The 18690-nt window shown below is 28.9% G+C and overlaps 2 protein-coding genes across 2 annotated transcripts in view; both read right to left on the bottom strand.

Annotated features, from left to right (window-relative positions):
- Positions 1–18690, bottom strand: part of LOC125871081 (60S ribosomal protein L18-2) — a 271584-nt gene that overhangs the window by 168617 nt on the left and 84277 nt on the right. The gene's annotated exons all lie outside the window — the stretch shown is intronic.
- Positions 11756–13478, bottom strand: LOC125871072 (gibberellin receptor GID1B-like). The gene is made up of 2 exons (XM_049551662.1): positions 13106–13478; positions 11756–12779 (listed from the first exon to the last, which is right to left on the bottom strand). The coding sequence occupies exons 1-2, from the start codon at positions 13142–13144 to the stop codon at positions 11778–11780; spliced, it is 1041 nt and encodes a 346-aa protein (XP_049407619.1). The 5' UTR covers positions 13145–13478; the 3' UTR covers positions 11756–11777.

Genomic DNA, 18690 nt, shown 5'->3' with positions numbered 1-18690 from the left:
ATCGATCATTCGGAGTCGAAGCTCTAGCGGACTCACATGCATCCGTGAGGGTACACGTGCACCCGGTAACTTTTTTAAAAAAATCATATATATATCAGTTAATAAAACAATAATATATTTAATTGTGCATTCTAATAACTAAAAATTTCTTTGGTGCATTGGTCGAAGTCTCCTTCTCAAAGTGGGACTGCCCGAGTTTGATCCCCACCAAAGGTAACGTTTTTTTTTTACTTTAAAATAAGCTTTTCCTTAGAGTTAACCTTTTAAAAAAGAGCAACTTTCACATATAGCAAACATAAAATTTATATTTGTATGTTATAGCAAAGTTTGCATAATTGCGCTCCATAGCAAACATGCTATGACTAGGCTATTTCGCTATACATATATACAAAAGAAGCAATTGTATAATTCGTTGGCTCCTCTTCAGATTTGTATAATTTTGCTGGCAGGCCATTTGTATAAATTGTTGTCAGCCTCTCGTTTGTATAAATCGTTGAGAGTCTCTCAATTTAATTTTATGTGTTTGTATATCTGTATAAAATTTGAATTTGTATACAATTGAATCAAAATAAAACGTTTGTATATCAAATATTGTTCTCTCTCTCGCTTCATACAAACATAAATTATACATTGTATTTTGTATAATCTGTGTTTGTATAAAGAGAGAAAGGCAAAAGAGAACTAGACAGGGGAATATTTGTATTGTATAATTATAAGTGTATAGGACGAAGATATATGTATTTGCATGTGTATATATGATTTTCTCTCGCTTTATACAAACAGAAACACAATTTATACATTTCTGTTTGTATAAAGCGAGAGAGGCGAGCGACAGAGAGAGCGAGCGAGAGAGGGACAGTGGCGAGCGAGAGTTTGACGGAGAGAGGCGACTGACAAACAGTTTGCTACATGGCACAATTAAAGCAAAGTGTGGTTATACCATTTAATTTGAATTAATAGTTTGCCATTATGTACAATTTTTCCTTTAAAAAATTATTTTTTATTGAAGCTCGTTTTTTCCACCTCATCTGGCGCCACCCCCTTTCTTAGCCACCCTTTTTTTTGCCATCTCATCTAACCCCATTCCTTTGTTAATTGAAATTAAAAACAAATAAAAGCCCTGGCATAATTCCAAACAAAATAAAATCTACAACTTAACTTACAAGTATTCTTTACTGCATAATTGAAGTTCTACTCCTATTATCTCTATATAAATTGGTAAGTTCTTCTTCTTAAGGACATATTTTTTGTAAGAATTTGTTGTTGATTCTTGTGATTTGAAATGGATAGATTTTGACAAAAGATAATTCTTCTCAACCAAGGGCTAGTATTAGGACAATTCTTCGTGTTTTATAGATGAATTTGATTTGCAGTCACTTAAACCGGGTCCAAGAGAAAGAATATCCATTTAGGCCTAAACAAGCACTTTAATAACCTTACCCTTGTGCCACTCCTAACCTTACCCTTGAGTCACTCTCAGTAGTGCCCCCTATCTTCAAATCCTAGGTTTGCCGAGTCGAGCGACGATGACGGCGCAAGGGGTTATTCTTTCCGACCTTTTTAACAAGTAGAAGTATTTCCTTATTTAAACACTTGAACTTTCCTTTTCACCACTAATGAGGGAGAAATTCTTTAAAGTATAAGAGAACACTTCATATTCCCTCCATTTTGTATTTATTCTTACTATACCCAACAGTAACAACAGTAATAAAATAGAAGAACAAAGTAGTATATTGAGTTTAGAGTAATTGTTTTTGTTTTTTCAAGTAGAACAAGAAAAACCCAAAACCAGTTCTTCTTTACCTTAAAACTAAATGCAAATGCATGTACTTATGGTCCAAATGGCAATAATAAAGTGTTGACAGAGAGAATAGTACTTTGTAACTCTGGCAAGGGCAGCTACAACTACGCTATTAAGCAAAAGAAATGAATGTTGGTCCAATGTATAGTAAATGATTTATTCACTTCTATTGTTTGGGTATGACCAAGGACGGAGCTAGTAGTCCGTACACAGGTTCGCCTAAACGTAATCACTCTTGCTCAAATAGTATATTTGTATTAATAAATTTATTAAATATGTACAAATATTAAATTCAGAACCTAGTAATTACCACTTAAAATTATTGTTCCAAATTTAGAACCCATAAAGTTCCTAGATCCGCCTCCGAATATGACCAACAAAAATGCTCATTCCACCATTGCATAAGGCAAAGCCTTGTTCAAGGGGAAAGTCAAGAATTCATATTAGGGATGTCAGAAAAATAATGTCACCACACTAGAATACTATGTTTGAATTTATTTATGCTTAAAAGAAAATTTAACCCCTTTGTTTCTACGTTAGCATATGTGCGTGTGTCAAGGAAATTCAACCGTTTATATATACTATAAATATTCACTTTTAACCTATTTGAGCAATATAATCTTTCAGCGAAAGGGTTTAATTGAACCTCGTTACTTCGACTTATCTTATCCTTGGCCTCATGAAATTACCCCCAACGCAACTATATATCCAATTTCCAAACTTGAACAATTCATATTTTATATATATATATATATATATATATATATACTCCCTCTGTCCCATTTTATATGTCATTCATTTCTCTAAATAGCTGGACCACAATACTTGTCATTTTATAAAATTTATGCATAAATTACCATATTTTGTCTATTATACCCTTGATAGAATAGTTAATTAATCTTGTTAGTTATTAATAAAGTTGACTTAAGAAAACATTAAATAAGGGTAGAAGGATAAAGTAGCATAATTTCTTAATGCAAGTGCAAAGTAAAAAGGTGACATATAAAATGGGACGGTGAGTATATATATATAGTGAACCCTATAGTTAATCTAATCTAGACATGAAATCATATTTGACATTGGTTTACAACATATCTATATGAAAATCATGTGGAGTTCACCAATAGATGCATTTTATATGCAAGAACTAACACTCAAATTTACCCTTATTCTAAGTCCAATACATGAAAATCATCACAATTGAGTGAATTGAAGTGCCCAATCCCCTAAGCTGAAATGATGAGTATACATGTGATACTTAATCTGTTAAACATTACAATAAGTCCTCAAAATTCTATGTAGCTTTGCAGATGTGATCTTGATAATACAAAAAGCTCTCTAGTCTAGGAAAATTACACAAGTATATATGTTCTTCTAAGCTTTTTCCTCTTTTGTATGGACATGCCAGTGACATGTATTGGGTAATTGATTTTATTTAACTTATATATATACATTCACATTGTGAATGTAAATTCATAATTAAGGTGCCAGCTAATGCTGAAGGAGTTGTGTTTGCTAAATGGGCTCCACTTTACCTAGAAAACAAAGGGCATCATTAGATAACATGTAGAACATACAAGTATAAGAGAAATTCTCAATCTCCTGAACTAATTTTTGAGATTGAATTAGGCCCAAAATTCATTTCTCTAATATGGTATTAGAGCATACATTCCAATTTTACGTAATACAATATTGAGTCTCTGTATTATTATAAATTGTCCACGCTATAGATATTCAAACTTGGGAATGAGGGATGAGGGTGTTGAAGTGTCCCAATGAAAAGTTTATGGAATGGATGATTTATTTATATGGCTTAGGCAATTTTCAGCTCTTCACAACATTTTTTAAATTGAGTTAAGTCTAAAATTTATTTCTTTTAACACTGTCCGTTTAGGTTATAGAGTATGTCTCTCTTCTCCATTTTTCTCTCGCTTTCATTCCATCTCCTTCAATTTCTCGTCCATCCTTCAAGATAAGAGAATATAAAGCTCCCTTCAAAAAAAAAAAAATTATTACTAGGGACATAAATTAAAGAGTAAATTATGTAAAATATCAGTCCATAAATTTTACTTATCATCTCTTTAAGCCTAATTTATAAAATTTGGAAAAAAAAAAAAAGATCATTCGACCTATTTTATTGTAGCAGATCAATCCATTTGTTGTCATATGTGTCCTCCTTATTTTTCTTTTTGTCATCTGCGTTCTTCTTCTTCTTTAAAATTTGCACGGCAATTGTGAATTGTTTTGAGTGAATTATATCTAAAATTTGGGACTTCTTAGAAGAGATTTTGATTTGATCGTGAATGATCAATGTGTACTTCATGTATAGTTAAGCTATATTTAGCTTTTTGAGTGTATCAAAATGAATAGTTAGTGTATAACTTTATGTATAAATAAACTATATTGTATAGTTAGTGTATATTTCATATGACTTTTGTACAAGCTATATTGCATAACCAATGTATACGTTCTGTGACTTTTGACTATTTTTTATATAATTAAACATGAATATAATTATTGTATGTTAATTACTTTACTTTACTGTATATATTTAAGAGGAACTTTCACATATAGCCACTCAAAAATAGCCTAATTACTCTCCATAGCTATAGTTTGATAATTACAATTCGTAGCTACATGTTATAGGGAGGAGAGAGGCGAGAGAGACTGGGAGAGAGAGGAGAGAGGCGAGCGAGAGAGAGAAAAAAGTGGGAGAGAGGTGAATTGTATATGTATATCGGTTAGATACTTGTATATTATACATATGTATTTGTATATACGGCAAGAGAGATTGGGAGAGGGAGGAGAGAGGCGAGTGAGAAAGGGAAGAGAGTGGGAGAGAGGTGAATTATATATGTATATCGGTTAGATAATTATATATTATACATATGCATTTGTATATATGGAAAGCGAGATTGGGAGAGGGAGGAGAGAGGCGAGTGAGATTGGGAGAGGGAGGAGAGAGGAGAGCGAGAGAGGTCAGATAGTGGGAGAGGTGTGAATTGTATATATATATCGGTTAGATAATTATATATTATATATATGTATTTGTATATTCTGGCGAATTATACATATACAAACTCGAAGTCAGCCCACATAATTAATGTATAATGTTAGTCGTGAGTGGTAATTATAACAAACTATAATTATGATGAGTAATTAAGTAGTATAAGTTTGCTTAACCGTGTAATTTTTCCTATATTTAAACTGGCCTAAAATTAAAAGGCAGCAAACATTGGGCCAAAAGTTCAAATGAGTCCTAAAAGAATTGAAAGAAAGCCCAAACAACTGGCACATTCTCCATCTGTTTTTGTTAGACGGCCCAAATATGGACTGATAATAAAATGAAAAATATTAAAGTAGTAATTAGCAAATGTTTATTTAATTGATAATTTTCAAATTTATTTTTCGTTAGGTACTAATCTAATTTTATCTCTACCTAATCCTAATCTTTTCACTGAATCATTTAGTCGTTAAATGTAAAATTTAGTATTAAATGGCATGAATCTAGATTAGTTGTTGGTTGTGGTGACACTCATTAGATATTATTGTTGGCCAATTAATGAAATCAAAATTTTTGTTAAAGGTTTAAAATATAAAAAGTAAGCATATGAAGAATTAAGTTAATTAAAATTTAACATTTATTATGATACATAAAGATAATTTAACGTTATATATATATATATTGTATTTATTATCAAATGATTCAAATGAACCCTATCCACTATGGCTAGTTACATTCTTATTTGTCATGTCTTATACATACAGACACAAAAACAAAAACAAATTAAATACACACACAATTAATTAATGTCTCTCTTTTTTTCTCTTCTTTTTTTTTGGGGTGGGGGTGGAGATGGGGTTCATTCCATCAATCATTTATTTTCATTTATAACTTAACAACAAACTTTCTTGTTTCATTGACATAAAAATTTTTTTTTAACATAAATGGTAAATTTGGGTTCCATAACGCATGCTTTTACCTAATTCTTCATAATGACAGATGTATTATTAAGTTGCTCTATCTATAGCTAACTAAATTGCGATTAGAATAATATCATTGTCCGTTTGACTAAGTTTTTGAGGGATTAAAATTAGGGGTGCATATTGGGAAAACTAAAAAATTAGACTAAATCGAACTAATTCAGTTCTTCAGTTTCAATTCTTTGATTTTTAGGTTTAGTATATGTGTTTTTTTCAAAAGTTTGATTCTTCTATTCGGTGTTTGATGTAAAAGTCTCGAAACTTCGGGGCACCAAAATATTGAAATTTATAATGGTCATTTCCTTAACCAACAAACAAAAGTCAACTAGTAATTAAATCATTCATGAACAAATCAAAGTAGCAACAAATTTATAATTCAGATAGTTAACTTCAAATATTAATTCCCAAGAAAAATCCAAACATATTTTGTTGATGTATGCCATGTAAATGAACTCATCTTTGTCCTAGTTTTCCTCTATCAGTATTTGGAGGTACAATGTTCTTGACAAAGACAAATATGGTCCATGGTAATACGCATCATCACTTGACATTATTTTAAAATTTTAAAGTGTTTTATATTTAGATTTGTCCTCATTTTATTTTTTATTCGCACCGAAAAATCATTTATTAAACACTGAACTAAACTAAATCAAAGTTGAAAAGGCCGAATCAAATCGAACTAATTTGATTCTTTCAAAATCGTAAATTAATAAATCGAACTAAAATTTGATAAAATCAAACTGAAAAAACTGAATGTTCACCCCTCATTAAAAGTGCCTACTTTTTTCTTTAAAAATTACTCCCGCCGTTCAATTTTACTAGTCACTTTTTGACTTGACACACTCATTAAAAAAATAATTATTGATGTAGAAATTTTATTACATTATTCCTACTATTTAATGTTTAGTATTGAGTCTTGGTAAATGATATATAGAATAGTATTTAATGTTACACGTAAAACATAGAAAAATAATTATTTTTTCTTGATATGTCAAAGTGACAACTGACAAGTAAAAATAAAAATCTATTTTAAGAATAAGTGACAACTAAAAGTAAATGGAGGGAGTATTTATTTTAGGCAAAAGGGCTTGATATATCCCTCAACTTTGTCATTTAAAGATGATATACTGTCTTTATGAAATTAACACATATATACCCCTACTGTTATACAAATGGCTCACATATACCATTTCCCTCTAACAGAAATGAAAAAAAATAATTTTAGTTAAAATTTTTAATTATTTTAAAAATATATATATAATCCATATGAGTATATTTAATACTCCATATGTATTTTTTTTTTATGTTTCAATGACTACTTTTAATTTATTATTTTGATGGTGAAATTTATTTATGTTTCACTAATTTTCTTGTAAAATTTATTATTGATCTAATTTTTTTTCAATACAAAAACTAAATTACAATATAGCCAAAAAGATAGTTTTAAATTATAATATAGCCACAAAAAAATTAGTTTATTTTTTTCTTTACACTAAAGAATGAAAGAAAAAAAATAAAATAAGAATAAAAAATTCAAATAATAATAATCAAAGAAGTCAAAAAATAACTTATGTATGAAAAATATTAAAATATACCTTGAGCTTTTCTTGAAGGATCATATATGCTCCAACATAATTTTTAAAAAAAAAATTAAAAGTCAAAAATATAAATTTAAAACTATTTTTTTCATTTTCGTTAAATAAAAGATATATGTGAGCTCATTTTGTAATGATGAGAATATATGTGAGTCGTTTGTATAACGGTAACGATATATATATATATCACTATCATAACGAATGACATAACAACTCCAAATAATAAAATTGAGAAGTATATTAGACGCTTTTTTTCCCTTTATTTAAAAATGGGTAGAATTCATTAAAGAAGAGCCAAAGGGGTGTGAAAGAACACGTCGTCGCATATGACCGACCAGAATAGATAAATTCGAAAACAATTAAAAATAAATAAAGAGAGAGAGAAAAATGTTGACAACAAAAATATTGTTTTTTTTAATGACAAATTGATATTAACTATTTATAATGATAATAATTTGATGACAACGACTACATGTTGTCTCCCTAAACCACGTTTTATTCAACAAGTCTTTTTAGCATACAGCTGTTAATACCCCTTTATAAAACGACAAAATTCACAATAAAACATTTTTTAGTACATATAATAAGTGCCCCCAACGAGTGGTCCTTTAAGCTATAAGCCAAAAAATATTATAAAAAAAATAATACTATGAATTTGAAATTTCAATTATTTTTAGACGACAATATGTATGCCATTTATCATCAATTTTTTGTTGTCAAATCAAAATTGGTGTTGCGCGGTTTTGAAGTTGGATCTGTGTGCCGACTTATATAGATTTTCGTTAAGCAATGACGAATTCAGAATTTTTAAAATATGTATATATTATGGTATAAAATGACCTATAATTCGCTAAAGAAATAACTCAATTTTCAATTGTATCATATAATCTTATTGTAGTATAAATATCAATAAACAAAATTATATCTTTTTTAAAAAAATAAAAAAAAATCAGCATGAATTATTATTTTCATTAAAACAGCTTTTTACTTAACTAATTGAACTTAAATATACACTCGATCTTGCAACAGAAGTAAAATACACCTCTAAATTCTCATCAAGTTTAAGATTGTTTTCAGAACTTCTCACGGCTTTTTACTAAGAAAAGAATTTCATGCTCCAACAAGAGTTTGAAACTACTAGTTATGTCATGTGGTAGATTGATGTATATATCTAACTTTAATTAATCAAATAAAAAAATATTTTTAAAATTGTCAATAATTTAAGGACGAAAATGATAACCAGTGGTTATTATGTGTAACTTGTAAGCAACCATTAGAATAGAAAAGTTGAAAGGTAAATGTAACAAATAGAGGACAATTTGTCTTTTGCTATTATTACTCCTACAAGTCTTTTTTGATTTCACGTTTTAAAAGCTTATTTTCTTCTTGAAAGTAATAATTTTCCAAATTATGTGAACTATTGTCAAGGGTTACATCAATGCTGTTTTAGATATTTTGTTGAGAGTTTTAGTATTACAAGAGTTTACATTGATCTCATTCTAAGTCTAATTTGAAAGAGTTTACATATTTTATGATAATATTTTGAAAAGTTTGAATTGTATAATTTAGAAATTTCAGAAAATTAATTTTTTTCAATTATAGAAATCTAAAATGTCTCTTTATGAATTTTATCTGATAAAATTATTATTATTATTCTTTTATCTCAATTTATTGACACATTTTCATTTTCGGTTCATTCCAAATAAAATGTAACATTTCTATAATTAAAATAGCCTAACTTTGAAATAATTCTTTTAACTTAACTTTACAAAAATTCTTTTTATCTTCATGAAATGAATCACAATCAAACAAATAGTTAAAGAATGTCTCAGTCACAAATTTCAAAAGTTTTTTTTTTTTAAATTCTGTGTCAAGTTAAACAATCTACATAAATCGGGATGGCTCTCTCCGTCCACTTTTACTTGTCTACTATATTAAAAATAAAATTTTCATTTTTACTTCTCATAAATAGCCCATTAAGAGAAAAAAAAAATATTTCATTTACCTTCAACATTAACTACTTATTTCTTAAATTATTTCTCAAACCTAAAAATTATACATCAATTAATATAAATATAATTGACATGCAAAGTCCAGAGTCGATAAATAACAATAAAGATGGAGTATTATATATTCTAAAAGTGTTCACCAAGTCACTAACATGGGTTGTGGTGCAGTGATGAGATTGTTTCATTCTTAATCAGAGGTCTTGAATTGAAAGCGTCACTTCCGAATGGATCCTATAGTGAGCCATTTGAATTTAGTCGGAACTCTAACAGAGGAGTGTAAAAAAAAAAGGGTGTTCACCAAGTCTTTCTTGAATACAGCGCCAGGCCTCCTCAACCCAAGGAAAAAAAATGTATATAGTTGTATGAAGTCAAATTTAACACATTCAATTTTTAGACAAATACAGAAAATTCAGAAATCAGTTTTATTTTATTTTAATATATCATGGTCCCCCTATTGGGACTGGTACAAACAAGTGCTAAATCCAAAATTCCCAACCAATGGTTGATAAGATAAGCTCTCTAATATAATATAGAAGAAAAAAGAAAAGACAAAATAATAAATTTAAAAACAAATTTATTGTATACCCAAAATTATCCAAAAAAATTCCCAAAAGACCCATATAGAAGAAGAAGATGAAATAGCTGACAAAAAAATGAATAAAAATCCACTTCAAGAAAAGAGGGATAGAAAGCATTGAATCAATTTCCAATCATGGAACTATGCAAAATGTACCCTTCATTTCACTTTGGATGGTCAGGGTTTTGTTTTGGCTTTGTCTTTGGCCTTTTGGTTCAAGGGGGGGGGNAGGGGTCGTGGGGGAGGGATTCCTTTATGGTCCACACAACCCCACTTTCTATGTACTACAAAATTGCAACTATACCTACTTGATCACCTCCAATTTTAGCATATGACTTTTAGCAAACCAACCTATTTACAAGAGTTTTAGGTTATTGTTCGACAGAATTCACTAATTTTAATCTAAATTTGATATTTGAGTTCATAACATTTTCTTTGAATAATTGTTATGTATTATTTTATTATCTATCGCATTGTATTCTATCGTACTATATTATTTCGATGAATACAATATTTTGATAGATTGTATTGTTCTCTGTCATTACATATTCATAATTTGAATGATAAACTAGTTGAAAAAGTAGGGTACGAGGTAGAACTACTATGAAAAGGTAGGATAAATGATAAATAATATTAGAAGGGTAACAACGCGATCATGCCAAATCGATCGTTACATAAAATGAATTTTTTCATCGTTACCTAACAATGAATTTAACTAATATGATAACAATCAAAATAAATTTTGTATTTGAATTAACAATAAGATACACTACAAAGGGTAACAACCACCCAAACAAGGTGTAAGTCTCAAATCTTGAATGTGAATTCCCTAAAGTTGCAAGATAACCAACTCATTTACATTAAAGTAATGACATACATAGGAAGCTTCCCCTAACCACACTTCTTTTGTTTTTAAAAACTTAGTATTGACTAGGTATTCTTAGTATCCATATATTTTTATTCAAGTTGTATTTTTACATAAAATAATATATATTCCAATACAAAGATAAATACCAAAAGCCAGTGCTACATTAGTTTATGTAAAATGACACTTAAAAATATAATAAACTTTAACTAAATATAACATATTATTTACTCTCCTTTCCACATCTTGTTTGTCATTTTGCTACTATTCTCTCCTTTTATAAAGAGTTTGATATGTTTTACTTAAAGCTGAGGATTTATCGCAAACGACTTATCAACATTCACAAGTAAAAGTACGACTGTTTACACATCATCCTTCCCAAATCCCACGAACGTGGGATTAGAGTTTGTTGTTGCAGTACTTGTACACTTCTTCAAATCCCAAAGAAAATCAACACTAATGATAAAAGCACAATTACCTTGAGTTGATTTTTAGGGGGGGGGAAAGAGGATTCAATGTTTGGGACAAAATTAACAAACAAAATCTTATACATATATTGCTTCTAAATCACAACTATAACAAAGTAAGATTACAACATCATGAATTTTCCAATCCATGTTCTGAAATTAGTTCTTTTTAGTAGTAGTAACAACTGAGACATCACCAGAAAATTACTCTTCTATTAACTCAACAAGTTACATTTCTCAGTCATCCACCCAAAAGGCCAACACTCCGTCAGCTAACGCCTTAATCGTCTTCAAATGACAAGAACCATCAGGGTGAACACTCTTATGAACAATGTAGTATGTTGATGACAAGTAATACTGATACACACACACCATTATATTCACTACAGAGGAGGGAGGAAAAAAATAACCCGATCGAGTGAGATGTCAAGCTTGTGTTATATATTTAAGCTGCTGCCTGTAGTTGTAGTTAAGTAAGTCTAGGAATGGTTAGGATGTATAAAGCTTGTTATCTCCTCCATTAGGCAACGAAAATGATCGTTATTAGGCAAGAAATAGAAACCTATTGTTGCTTGCTTTAGATATAACAGATTCACCTCGTGCCCCGATTTCTGTAACCCTTCAACATATGTCAATTGCCAATCCTGAACAAGGTCTAACCCCGCTACAACGACTAAACTCTTTGGAAAGTTAAGTCCTTCGAGAGTTGTTCTACTTCTCGGGCCGAAGATATTACAAGCTGGATGATCTCTATCTTCCCCTTCTGGTAAATAAGCTCTCCAATACCAATCCCTATCTTGAACTGTCACAAAGTATTTCCCATCCAATCTACTCTCTGATTCTGTTCGTTTTTGTCCACCAAACATTGGATGCAAAAGAATATTTCCAAAAACCTCTACCCCTGATTCAGCTGCCTGAACAGCAACATGATGAGCTATATTACCACCTGAACTATCACCAGCCATATATACATGAACTTTTAAATCCTTTCCACTTTGAAGCCATTGTCTAGATTTTACCCATTTAAGAGCAGCCCATCCATCATCATAAGCACAAGGATATCGATTCTCAGGTGATCGTCGATAATTCACAGATACAACAACAGCCTTACAAATACTAACAAGACGACGACAAAATGTGTCATAAATAGCACTATTAGCTGATGAATGAGTAAAGCTTCCACCATGGAAGAAGATAATAACAGGTACAATCTCAGTAGTACTCAGGGGTTTATCAAGATCAATTTTACCCCAATCAGACTCATTTTTCGGGGCAGGTTTATAAACACGGTTAAGTAAGCTCGTTGAGCGATCAACCACGTCAAATGAATAGACACCATCAACTGGAATCGAATTAGCAGGAACTTTTCTTTCTAAAAACTCAGCTAAATCACGGTTAAATGTTCCATCAGATCTTCGTAGCATGTTGTAAGCTAACTTGAAATTGGATATAAGTATCCATGTATTAAGTGGAACCACCCTCTGCATAACATAACAAATAATTGAACAAACATTCAATCCACAAATAGGCACAACACATAAAGAAAAACATCACTAGAATTTGTATGCATAGCCAGAAAGAGAAAGTAAACCAAATGGTAAAAGAAAAAGAATTAAAACCCCAAAAAAAGCAAAAGGTAATTTTGTAAGTAAAAAGGAGGTTTAAATATGTAGAGACGAGGCAAAGAAACACAAGAATGACAGACTATTTACCTAAATCAATGATAAAGATCCATTCTTTTTACTTAAAACAAAAACACAAAAGGGTCAAACCCCAAAATTAGAGAAAATTAACACAAAAGGGGTACCTTAGATTCATTAGTGTTGATCTCTTTAGTGTCCACCATGACTAAAAGTGATTAAAGATTGAAACTTTGGAGAAGAAAGTTAAAAGGGTATAGTGATCTTGAAGAATACAAGGTTCATACTGAGAAGAAGAGTGGTCCAAAGATGGAGTTTTTTGTTTCCTTAACTAAAACAAGAAGAGAAACACTTGTGAAAGAACAACAACAGTGTCCCAAAGAAAAGAACAGAGCAGAAATGTGGGGGGGATTAAAGAGAAGGGGAAAGAGAAAGAGACTATTTATCCCTAAAATTAGAAGTTTAAAGCGTGGAGAATTCACACACACAGAGAAGCAGAGAGTGAAATAGGTGAAGACAGAGAAAGGGGGTAATAAAGACGACAAGAATAGTGAAGAAATAGAAGAAAAAGAGGGATGTGAGAGAGAGAGACAGAAACAGAGTCATTAACAATTCATGGTAGAGCTGTTTGTTAACTGTTAATGCTGTTTTTACCCCCAAAAATGAAAACTAACAAAGAAATTAGAGAAGACCAACGAGGGTCATCTATCTTTAATTAAAAGTCTTGAATACGAGATCGTTGAGTATAAACTCGTTTTTATTAAAAAGTTTTTTATTCAACGTAGGTTTTTATATTTGAATTTAAATTTAATTAGACTCCAATATAAATATCAAACATCGAATGAAAACCAAAAGAAATAAATTAAAGAAAAATCACCAAAGGTCCAAAAGTTTATAAACTAGGTTCAAACGCAGCATAAGACAAATATAGAGACACGATTAATTTAGATTTGTGTCAAAAAATTACATATTAGAAAGTACAATATTTTTAATTCTATATAAAGAATTCGAATTTGAGTTTTGAGTTTTTCTAGTTTTTTGAATAAATGAAGAAGTAGATATCATTTCATCACGATCTTTGATAGTAATAAAACTACCATCATTATTTGATATTTTGTATAAATATATAACTCTTGTTTCCTGAAAAATAAAAATCAAAAATGAAAGAATTTGGTGTACAACAAGAGTTGCACCTTCAAATTGTTTGTTTGAAAATTTCACTAATTATAGCTTCATTTCTCAATTGGACGGTAGAATTATTATGAAACATATAATTAAAGTTATTTTTTTTTAATAAATATTGAAGAATTACTTAAAATTATGGAGTATTTTTTATCGAAGAGAAGCAAAAGAAAAACTTTAATTGACATTTTTTACAGAATGGAAAATGAATTTTTAACATTGTGTAAATATCAAATTATAAGAAAGTTAATTATCTCAAAAAAATTATTTAAAAAAGTAAGTTTTTAATAAAATTTAAAATGGTTTACATGATTAAAATTTAAAATGGTTTACATGATTAATTAATTAATTACTAGTACATAAAAGTATTCAAGTATAAATTGTTATATTAAAAGTACACTATAATATAAGAAAGTATTTGCTAAATTTTTTTCCAAAATAATGTCATTATCTTATAAAATGAAAAAATAGAAAGAAAGAATATAGTAAATGTTGTTTTAATTGTTTATGATAATATGACAAAGAAAGGTGTGGAAGAAAAAATAAAAAGAAGCGTGCAGTCAAACGCAAACAGACGGCGTTGCTCATCAACGGACGCCACACAAACGACAAAGTAGACGGCTAAATAATAATAGCACCCATTATTATTACTTATTTTTCTATCATAAATAAACAATAAATCATCTCTACTTTGTACTACTATGGATATATTTTTTATTTTCTATTTAATGTAGAATATTTGTATTGGAGATCGAATAATCTAAATGTGTAGAGTCTCATTTGGAGGGATAGTACTTTGTGTTAAAAAAAAAAATCATATCTAAGACTCACATTCGAAATATTTTTTAAAAAAACAGGTTCATTCATTGTATCATATCTTTTTGGTGGTGGATACATATTTAGAGAGAAGTATTGAAAACACTTTTGAATTAGCTAGACACAAATTATTAGTTTCGTTTTCGAATTATTGATAGTCTTAAAAATACTCTTCTACTTGACTAGCTAAATTTAGATTCACACCGATCTACCACATAACATAGTAAGTGATTTCAAATTCTTGTAGGAACGTAAGACTCTTCATAAAAAACTGGAAAAAATATTGAAAATATTGAAAAATTTGGCAAGAATTTAAAAGATATTTCACTCAGATTGCAATATCAAAATGAAACTAGTAAATTCACGCTAAATTTAAAGATATTTCTCTCTATCTATTTATTATTGTGGCATAACACTCTTTGTATTTTCATACTACAAAGTTGGCTTATATTTTTTTGTTCAAATTTAGTGAAAAGTTAATGGGAAACTAGACTTTATTAGAGAGCTAAAAGTCTGGTACAGTACACAAAGCACTCCATTTTGTTCCCACGCCACAACTTTCTAAAGGGTTAATACACATCCACGCCGACTACCCTAATCATCACTTAACCCCCTTCCTTTCTTTTAGACTTGAGCCTATTTTATATTTTTAAGTGGTCCGACCTGGGATAACAATAGGACGGGGCGGATACGACAAGAGGTGGATTTAAGGCTATATGAGGTGGAGCTAATTTAAGGTTATGCGGAGTGGAAGAGATGCAAGTGGTTGAAGTGAGTATTTTAATGAAAATATATTTTTCAGTGAGTTGGTTCGATGATAATAAAACAAAAATAATTATGTTTTATAATTTTAAAAAATTGCATTGATATACAATGGAAAAACCTCTATTTTTAATAGTGATAAGTGTATTAAAATATAAATAAGGGATAAGAGACTGAAAAATACCTTAACTTTGGTCGTATTTGCTGTTGCGATACTAAACTTTCATGAGGACCTATTACCTCCCTAGACTATTTAATACCGTATTTTAAACATATATATTTGCCCACGTGGACATAAAAAATAATACAAAATTATAAATAGTAATGTGTTCATGTGGGCACATATATACATTTAAAATACACTATTAAATAATTCATGAGGTAAAAAATATGGTATTAAATAGTCTAGGGAGGTAATAGGTCCTTATAAAAGTTTAGTATCGCAACAGCAAATCTGATCAAAGTTGGATATTTTTTAGACCCTTATCCCTATAAATAATAATGAATAAAGTGTATTGATATAAAAATAGTATCTCATATTATTAATTATGTCATTGCTTACCATTTTTATATTGTAATAAATAAGTACTACTAAATACGGTATTATACGTAAATTGAAAACACTATCAAATAAAAAAAATCATGTCTTATTTGTTTTTAATACCTCCTCCCATGGATTTCTTAATTTTTTACGTTGTTTGTAGTTACATTAATAAGAAAAAATAATACCTATATAAATTCTAGCATAAGTTACACAATATTTAGTTGTCTTTACTCTTTCCACATAAAATATAGCATTATGAATACAATACTTGGTTGTGTATTTTTCGAACACAAATACATATGAAAAATATTTTGTATAAAGTAAATTAATTAACGCACGAATAATTTTCACTAATGAGGTTTAAAATATAAAAAGTAAATGTATGAAAAGATCAAAGAAAATTCAAATATATATATATATATACTTAAAAAAAAATCAAACGAAGTAATTCGAATGAACCCCTTGATTTTTGCTAGCTTCTCCCTTTTTTACTCCGTTAAGCTTTAAATACTACGTACATGATAAATATTTCTTGCGGCACCTAAATATATTTATGAACTCACCAATTGATTTTTTTTTGTTAAATATATCATTTGGAATTATTGAATTCTATATACTAAAGGGCGAAAAAGAAGTGGAAAAATTAATTTTCTTCACCGACGTATATTATTAAATCACGTTGATGTCAGCATAAAGATCACGTAAAATTATACTTTTATAATTTTACTTTATTTATGTTCCCATTACTCCCGCCTTTCCTGTTGCTTTTTATTTCTAGAGTTTATTTATTTATTTTTGGCTCAAATGCTTTTGATATTATTTATAGTAAATTTAAATATATTTTAAATTATTATTAATTATTGTGATATTTAGCATTTTTCATATAATTTCTAGCATATAAGTTTTATTTTAAATAAAATATTTTTTTTATATCTAAATTCACATCAAACATTAATTAATTTAACTATTATATTCTGAAACAAATTAAAACAAACGAGAACACGTATATGAATTTAATGTGATTGAATAGAAAATAAATTATCGGACTAACGCAACTCCTAATAGCTCACGAGACGAAAATTATCAAAATATAATATAAACCCACACACCATCTTATTCCCTCAAAAGTCCTCAACTAGTGCGAAATATCATATACTATAAATTATAATCTTATTAAATTAGTATTAGTTGTCAAGATGTCATCTAATAATAGAGTATTAATTACCACAACGTCATGTTAAACCGCACCAAATACCCTATAGTTCTTAGCAATCATTTTAGTTTTAAATGATATTCTATTATAATTTAGGATTTATGACCACATAAATACTTATATATAATTTATGACCATTTTTCTTAAAATCTATTTTTATTATTAAACTTTATCTCTAGCCAAATACTTTAAAATAAATCGGGATGAAAAAAAAAAGTATTTATTTGGTTGACCATAAATATCAATATTTATACCAATGTAATCATATAAAATAAAACGAAAATGGAGGAAAGGTGAAGTAAGCTAATAAAGCAACAACATGAGAGGATGTGGTATAACGAATCAAGTTTGTTTTTTTTAATCAAAAATTTTAAATTTAAATTTAATAGCAAACGTTCTATAGAATAATACCTTACCAAATATAATTAATTAAACTTTAATATGAATATGGAACGTCGAACAAATAAAGTAATGTACGTGTGAAAGTATCAAACAAAGAGGCAAAGGAAAAAGCAATTACAAATATCTAACTCCACGACGAAACACACTGTAAAAGCCTCTACTTTAATTTTCCATGCGTGCGGTCCACGCCAAGCCACGTGCCTACTGATTTTAATCCTTATTTTAAAATTTGTTGACTAATCTACCCTTCCTTTCTATTAAGAACTACAAATACACCATTTGATAGTGACACGTGTTCTGTGCTAAAGCGCGTGCTGGCATCTATTTTGTCGTTTTCTGGTACAAAAATTTGAAATCACTTTCTACATCTTTGACGGATCGAAAGTATTAAATTATGATTTTAAATTAACAAAAAAAAATTATATATATATATATATATAATATTTAAATTTTATAATTTTAAATATATTTTAAATTTTAAAATTAAAGAAATAAAAAAAATATATTTATTGAAAAATAATAATTGGACAATAAATTGAAACGTACCTTAAATCACCTCATCATATATCTTAGGGAAAATGTCTGATATACCTTCAATTTTGTTATTTAGAGCTGATATATCCTTCGTTATGAAAGTGACTTTCAATAATTTATGTTTCAACAATTTTCTTGTAAAATTTATCATGGATGTCCATTTTTTATTTTATTTTTACAAATACAAAAACTAAATTACAATATAGTCGCAAAAAAAACTAGTTTTGATTTTTTCCTTACATTAAAGAATGAAAGAAAAAAAAAACTCAAATAATGATAATTAAAGAAGTCAAAAAAAA

Source organism: Solanum stenotomum, chromosome 7 (genome assembly GCF_019186545.1).
Source record: "Solanum stenotomum isolate F172 chromosome 7, ASM1918654v1, whole genome shotgun sequence".
NCBI lineage: Eukaryota > Viridiplantae > Streptophyta > Magnoliopsida > Solanales > Solanaceae > Solanum > Solanum stenotomum.
Note: the sequence above shows the minus strand (reverse complement) of the source record. Positions and strands in the feature narration are given on the sequence as shown.